This window comes from Astatotilapia calliptera, chromosome 22 (assembly GCF_964374335.1).
Source record: "Astatotilapia calliptera chromosome 22, fAstCal68.1, whole genome shotgun sequence".
In the NCBI taxonomy this organism is placed as follows: domain Eukaryota; kingdom Metazoa; phylum Chordata; class Actinopteri; order Cichliformes; family Cichlidae; genus Astatotilapia; species Astatotilapia calliptera.
The window spans coordinates 752,501-760,000 of record NC_137442.1 but is presented as its reverse complement, the minus strand read 5'-3'; the positions used below and the strand labels follow the sequence as shown (position 1 = coordinate 760,000).

General features: G+C 48.4%; 1 protein-coding gene across 2 annotated transcripts in view; it reads left to right on the top strand.

Annotated features, from left to right (window-relative positions):
- Nucleotides 1-7,500, top strand: part of LOC113014774 (glutamate receptor ionotropic, kainate 5-like) — a 214,240-nt gene that overhangs the window by 156,828 nt on the left and 49,912 nt on the right. For both annotated transcript variants that reach the window (XM_026156512.2, XM_080296443.1), the window contains exons 6-8: nucleotides 2,184-2,349; nucleotides 3,757-3,935; nucleotides 6,055-6,108. In XM_026156512.2, coding sequence (XP_026012297.1) covers nucleotides 2,184-2,349; nucleotides 3,757-3,935; nucleotides 6,055-6,108 — 399 coding nt within the window. The remainder of the gene's footprint in view (nucleotides 1-2,183; nucleotides 2,350-3,756; nucleotides 3,936-6,054; nucleotides 6,109-7,500) is intronic.

Genomic DNA, 7,500 nt, shown 5'->3' with positions numbered 1-7,500 from the left:
ACTGGTGATCTGCTCCTCCTTTCATAACAAATGACAGGTTTGAGGTTTTGGCTGAACACAGCTGTGACCGTGGACAGACCGGACACAGCAGGCAGGTTTATATCACACACGTGTGACCGGATGATGTCACTACACATGGAACCGGTTTGTGATGGAGGTGTGGAGCAGGCTTTCTTTGGGTGGGGTTGCAGAGGACACCCCCGGTCTAATGCCTGACAAAGAGGACGTTTCCGCTCTAAGTTTAGGAGAAAGACCTCTGGGAGTGGGCGTGGCCTGTCTTCAGTTTAAAGCCTGTTCCCAGAAACGTGATTGGCTTCTCGTTTGCACCCAGTCGTCCTCGACCGAGATCTCCTGAACCAGTCGTTGAGTTCTTTCAGTTTTGCTTCGCTCTGTTGGATTTTTGCAGCCTTTAACTTGTGTTTAACCATTTTCTGCCTTCCAGAGTTTACACAGGTGCATCTCCAGCATGCCGCAAGCCTCTAACCGTCCACATGTCCTCTTCCTCCAGCCCGACAGGTCCCATGTTCCTGAATTCTCAGTCTGGATTTAGAATAAGCCGGGTGGATGGGAGCAAAGCCCGGCTGAGCTAATTACAGTTTACCTTTGAAGCCCCCGCAGGTCTGAGCTGAGGTTAAATCACGTCACACAGGACGTCTGTCCTCTGACCCCGTTCTTCGTTCCTCTCTGAAGTGATTAATTTTTCAATTTGTCATGAATCTTTCATCTTAAACACTCACACTGTCCGTCACAGCACCTTTGCTCTGGGAGGTCTGAAGTGAAACAGAGAAGCTTGTCTGAAGTTAGACACATCGTCACCTAACCGAGCACGGTGACGTGTCCTCCTTTCTTTTTCCTGCGGACACCCGGCTGTACGACCCTCCGTGACCCTTCGATGTCTGCCGAACAGAAACTGATTTCTGCATGAAACGCTTTTCTGATATTGCTGATGATCTGAGGCTTTGTTCCTTTCTCACATTTTCTTTGTGAGCGTGAACAAAGACGGGATCATCAGCGAGTGCCGGGCTCTGATTAAAGCTCCATTGCTGTTATCTGAACTTCCTGTATAACCTGTACAGTTGGGAACAACTCGGCCTCTCACTCAGGGGCTCCTCACTTTTTTAAATGTCTCAATCTTAAAACAATGCTGGCTCACAGAAAGGTGAAAGGTCGACCTGCGGCTGCTGTGATGCAGATTTGGAGGAAGAGCACAGAGAAAGTGAAACGCTTGAATGAGTGTAAGGCAGCTCGTTTCCCCACATTGACTTTTTCTTTCCCACCTCTCTGTTTATCCTTCTTATTACATCTTTTCTTTCCCCTTTTTCCATCTGTTATAAACCAGCTCTTGTTCCTCGGTAATGATGGAGATCTCTTCACACTGGCTGGCAGCTGCAGTTCCTGGAGTTTTACGTTATAAATGAAACTGGGACTTCCTCATTCGAGCTTCCTAAAACTGACAGCAGTAATATCCAGCCTGTGATGATAAAATTTCCCATTGTAGAAATACGGAGAAGTCGAAGAATAGTTCAAACTTAATTCAGTTTTATTTATAAAGCGCGAAATCACAACAGTCACCTCAAAGAGTAACCCTACAGTAATACAGAGAAAACCCAACAATCATATGACCCCCTATGAGCAGCACTTTGGCGACAGTGGGAAGGAAAAACTCCCTTTTAACAGGAAGAAACCTCCAGCAGAACCAGGCTCAGGGAGGGGCGGGGCCATCTGCTGTGATTGGTTGGAGTGAGAGAAGGAAGACAGGATAAAGACATGCTGTGGAAGAGAGACCGAGGTTAATAACAGATATGATTCAGTGCAGAGAGGTCTGTTAACACATGTTCAAGTGCATAGTGTGGAGGATGTCGTAAGGCCTCGAGGCAGTTGGGTCTCAAACACAATATTTATGAGCTTTTGAATTTGTAAATCGGTCGGATTTGACCCGAACAGGCAGGAAGGTTGCAGCACCTGCTCTTAGGTGAAGGCTCTGCCTCCCACTTTTATACTTTAAATACTCTCCAAGTACAAAAACAGAGTTTAATGTGACGATTGTCTGAGAACTGTCGTGCAGTATAAAGTGCAGTAACTCGGTGAATGTTTCTTTGACTTTCAGTAACTGGTCTCCATGTTTCGAAGCAAAGCCCAGCGCAGACTTCCTTCTCTCATCATGCTTCTCATTCGCCCCTCAGATCCCTCACGTGAAGATCGGCCCCGAGGAAACGCCCAAGCTGCCGTACCTCCGCTTTGCCTCGGTGACCCTCTACCCGAGTAACGAGGACCTGAGCCTGGCCATCGGCTCCATCCTGCGCTCCTTCGGCTACCCGACAGCCAGCCTGATCTGTGGCAAAGCAGAGTGTGAGTGTCGTGGTTATTCCCACTGCAGCTCCGTCCACACTTAGGGCGGAAATGATGGATTTTAGAGCTCCAGTGTCTCGGGTTCGAACATTATGAGACGCTGGCACGTGATGCACATTCACAGATCATCTCACCTTAAACCACGAACGCTCCCCGATCCCTGTCCGGTTGCGTGTTGGCACCCGTTCCCTTGGGTTGAGGTTCTGTTTGGACGATCAGTCCTTGCTCTTCTCTTTGAGCAACACGTTTCACGAGTCCGTCCTCGTCCCCCTGCAAACCCAGCTCACATTTCCTGGAGTCAGTTTTCACCATTTTCCACCAGCGTCGAGCCCTCGGTGCCGATGGCTTTGATTTCTTTTCTGTTGTTTCTTCTTCTTCTGAGTTTTCTCTACTCCTCTCTTTCCTTTCCTTTCCTAATTCCTCTTCTCTCACACACTTCCCTCCATTCTTCCTTTCCTCTCCTGAGGACTAGTCTCCTCTCTTCCTTTCCCTTGTTCTTTTTCCCCTCCGTCCTCCCCACATCAGTCTCCCTCAGCTTGGATCCAGCTGACTGATCTGCCCCAGCTCTCCGCTCTAACATCTCCCGGTCTTTCGTCGTAGCCTCGGCCCGTTAACGGCCTGTATTGTGGTCCTGAGCGCTGCTGTCAGCCAGTTAAACGCTTTATGGCAGCGATTAGTCGAGACACGCCCGCTGCTTCTGTCAGGGACAGACGAGGTAATGAGCCGGAGGCCGACGCCTCTGAATGTCGAAGCCCAGGTGATGCAAACACAGCAGGCTTCTCGCCGGTTTGTAACGCGACTGCTTCTGCTGAGGTCGGTCTGTTTTCTCCCGTCCTGTGATTATTGACGCTGCTCGCATCCAGCATGTTTTTCACGACGTGAACGCGTCTCATGTTTGGCCCTGCTGTGGGATACCGCCTCAGTGGCAGCGATGCACAAACGCCAGCACTGAGTGTAATGGAGAGAAGTGACCACAGAAACGACTGATCAGAAGCGGTAATAAGTAAATCCTGCCTCAGCCGTGAGCACTCGTGGGTCCATGTTATTCTCAGAGGAGAAAATTAATGGACTTTCAACATAATCGCCTTTATCCCGCTCTGTTTATCGCTTCCTTTTAGGCCTGGAAGTCTGTAGAGCAGCGGCAGTTATTTGTCTCTCTAATGACTCCAAGTCTCATCAATTTTCTTTTTACAAGTCAGAGCAATAATTTTACAAGCAAACAAGCTAAACACTCAGGCGAGCATCGTTTATAGACCCCGCCTCTTTTTCAGGCACTTAGAAGCACTTTGGATGAAGAGTTTTGCCGCTGCGTGACGTAACTTTCACAGCCAAGTGTTTCTGACTGGGAACCGCAGTCCGCCATCGCTCAGACACGTGTGTGACTCATGCTCGTTTCCTGCCCCGTAGGTCTGCTGCGATTGGAGGAGCTGGTCCGCCGCTTCCTCATCTCCAGGGAGACGCTGTCGGTGCGGATGCTGGACGACAGTCTGGACCCCACCCCCCTGCTGAAGGAGATACGTGATGACAAAGTGGCCACCATCATCATTGACGCCAACGCCTCCATCTCGTATCACATCCTCAGGAAGGTCAGCTGTTTGCATCAGCGCGCTCGCGCAGCTTCTTACGTCTGATGCTTTTCTACTTTCAGTCAAAAGGAGTCGACGACTCTGTTCGTCCGTACGGTTCATCGTAGCTGCAGCAGAAGGTTTGAAATGGCACATTTGATCCATGTAAGAGGAAACTGCAATGAATAATCTCAGCCGGCTTTAGAGAAGCTAAAAAACCATGTTTCCAAAATCGGCTCGTGTGAAGTCAGCAATAAATTCACGGACTTGGCAGCGATGCGCTCGGCGGTGTCATGAGCCAAAGCTTAATGGGAGCTGCAGTGCAAAATCACCACTGAGTACAGAAGTGCAGGTTAAATAAGAAGAATAAGGAACAACAGAGTTTTTAGGGTTTAATTGATGCTCAGGAGCACAGCGTGAGAGAAGAGGAACGGAGCTGAGATTTAATCCTAAAATACAGGAAATATGAAAACCCTCTGCTAGCACGACAACACTAATCATTTTAAAACCGCGATCACAGCATGACACGCCCACTTTGTGCATACAGAGCAGATCAGGACACGTCAGGTGGAAAAAGTTCTGCAGGTCAGACACGATGCGTGTCCGTCACACTGAGATCTGTCTGCCACGCGGCGCCGTATCTGCACACGCCTCTCTGACTTCAGCTAGCTTTAGCGGGGCGTGGTCCCACCGACTGCAGCTAATGTCCCAAACATGTGCAGACCAGTGTTGCCAGCTTAGCAACTTTGCCGCTATATTTAGCGAGTTTTCAGACCCCTTAGCGACTTTTTTTCTAAAAAGTGACTAGCGACAAATCTGGCGACTTTTTCTGGTGTTATTGGAGACTTATTTATGACGTCTTTTTGACGTGAAAGGGCGTGTTGCTCTTACTTTCAACAAGCTGCAGTGCTGCCGTGGGCACCTCACCCGTGCTAAAGCGCTCAACGGCGGAGGATAGTCCTCCGCCAGCTGCTATCAGGGCAGGAGACTGCATTTAGGACGTTTTTTGCTCACTTTATGTTTCTTCCACGATGTTATGTCTCTCTCCAACAGTGTAGGTTACAATTACATTAGCATGACCAATTATGCAAATTAGGTGATGACGTCATTTAGCGACTTCTAGCGACTTTTAGGACAGCCAATAGCGATTTTCCTTACTGAGGAGTTGGCAACACTGGTGCAGACGTGTCCGATGCAAATGCAGAGTGCACACCTGTATCATGTGGCACAATAAAACATGTGTCAGTGTTTGAACGTGTTGTTAAATGTCTGCCTGTGTGCAGCCCCGGTTCCTGTTCTGGAAGCGTCTTCTTCCTCTCTGCTGTTTACAGGGTGGAACAGGACCTTCAGACACGCTGGGCTGGTTTTATGCCAAACTGGCTGTGAGCGTCGACAGACTTTTAAGCCACGGGCTAAATCGACCTGCGTTTGGCAGGTTGCAGTTTCCCTCTCATAGCAGTAACCTTGGGGGGTGCAGGAAGTTTAAAATTCAAAATTACTGAGTAAACTCAGTCAGGACTTTTCAAGTTGGGCTGCTGCTTCAGGCTGAAGGAGATGTAAGCTGACAGTGTGCAGAAGGTTAATGGATTAATAAGTGAAGCGGCGTGCAGGCTCTGCGGTGTGAGGATGCCAGGTTAAATCCTCCGCTGCCTGTCGGAGCCGACGTCCCGTACGTGTGGAAGGTGAGCGTGCCCGAGATCAGCTGAGCTGTGACTGAGTTTGAGTCTCTGCTCGGGTCGAGCAGAAAACATTCAAACATAGAAAAGTACTCCAAGGGTCTGCTGCTACCAGGTTTTCACCGTGAACTTCACAAAGATATGTATGTTGGCTGTCCACACTGACTCCTGCTGTGGGGAATCTGCTGTTCTCCCGTGTGTCGCATCATAACGTTGAAAGATATTCCAGTTTTCTGCTTGCTCTTGTGTTTTTAGCTAAATTCAGCCCAGTTTAAATGTCTTTTCACCTGAGAGCACGCTGCCGTTGTTATCATCTCCCTGAAACGTCTTTCATCACTGACGCGTCCTGGAGACGGTAACCACGGTTTCCAGGCTGTTATTAAGTTTGAGCGATGGTTCCTTTTTAAATAAACTCTGGCTCGTTTCCACGGAGGATGCTTAGCGTTTCTTCTGCTCTTCTGCAGGCTAACGAGTTGGGGATGACGTCCGCCTTCTACAAGTACATCCTCACCACCATGGTAAGAGCTCCACACCTCGCCTTCACCTTCATCGCTCGCCACTTAGTTGGATTCTCCTCATCTTCCTTCAATTCCTTCCATGAAGAAGATGCTTCTTAGTGGTTTTCATAATCGTCTGATTCTTCATCTTCATCACTTAGTGACCTATTTTTAACCTCCTCCTCCTCCACAGCTTTCTTGTCCACAGGCTTTGATACTATTGATAACGGCTGATAAAGGAATCGCTCAGCGTTCGACATTATTTTGCTCTGTACGTGACACACCAGCCACATTTATGCTGGTGACTCAATACTGTTCCTTTCCTTTCCTTTCCTTTCCTGTTTTTCTTGTTTCCTTTCCTAAAGATGATCCGTTGCCTGATCTTTTTCCTACTTTCTTCTCCTCAGTTTCATTTCCTTTTCTGTCCTCTATCTCTTCCATCTGTTCTCCTTCCATCCTTGTTTGTGTCGCCTGCAGTGATGGGAATAACGTTACTAACGGCGTTACTGTTTTCAGTAACGAGTAATCTAACTAATTACTATTCCTATCGTTACAACGCCGTTACCGTTACCAACAAGAAAATGCTGTCGCGTTGCTATTTTTCAACAAACAGACGGGTGAAGCTGTGTTCAGCTTACAGCATCTTATATCAGCACGGAAGCAGCTGTAAGTAATCTGGACGCTGCAGCTTTAAGCAGATGTGCTCCCGCGGACGGCAGTCACTGTCCGGCACAACAGCTGGAGCTCAGGGGGCAAAACAATCACACGAGTGCTGCTGTTTGACTGAGGAAGAATAAAGGAGTCGTGGTCAATCACATGACCACTTAAAGACAAAGCAACAAGGTGACATGTACCAGTTTATAAACTGCGTTGATCAGCCAGTAAAACCAGAGTCATGATAAACAAGACATACGCCTGTTTTTCCTCAATGTTTCGTCACGTTTCCTCTCTAAGGACAGCAGCGAGACCGCTCTGCTTATGAGCAAACAAAAACAGCCCGTTCATGTTGGTGGAAAAATGCACCATGTGGACCAATGAAAAATGATATGGTGACGTTTGGTTGTTTAGGAAGAGGGAGCGAGTTTTGAGATGTGAGAGTTTTGTGACGTTTAGCGTGTTTAGAGTGTGTAATTAGTGTGTTGTCTTGTGTAGTTAGTGTGTAGTTAGTGTGTTATGGATAGTTTTGTGTTGTGTGTCAGAACAATGAGGCGGCTGCTGTCTCCAGGCAGAAACAGCAGTGACACACCTGCTGCTGTCAGAGCTGCAGGTATCAGGTATCCCTGTGAGCATGAAGCCTTTCCAGAGGTGCTGTCGTCAGCCAGAGGAGGCCGTCGGTTCAAATCCTGAGCCAATCCGGCCGCACTTGCAGACAGTAACTGAAATAGTAACTCCTGCATGTGGCGAGCTCTCACG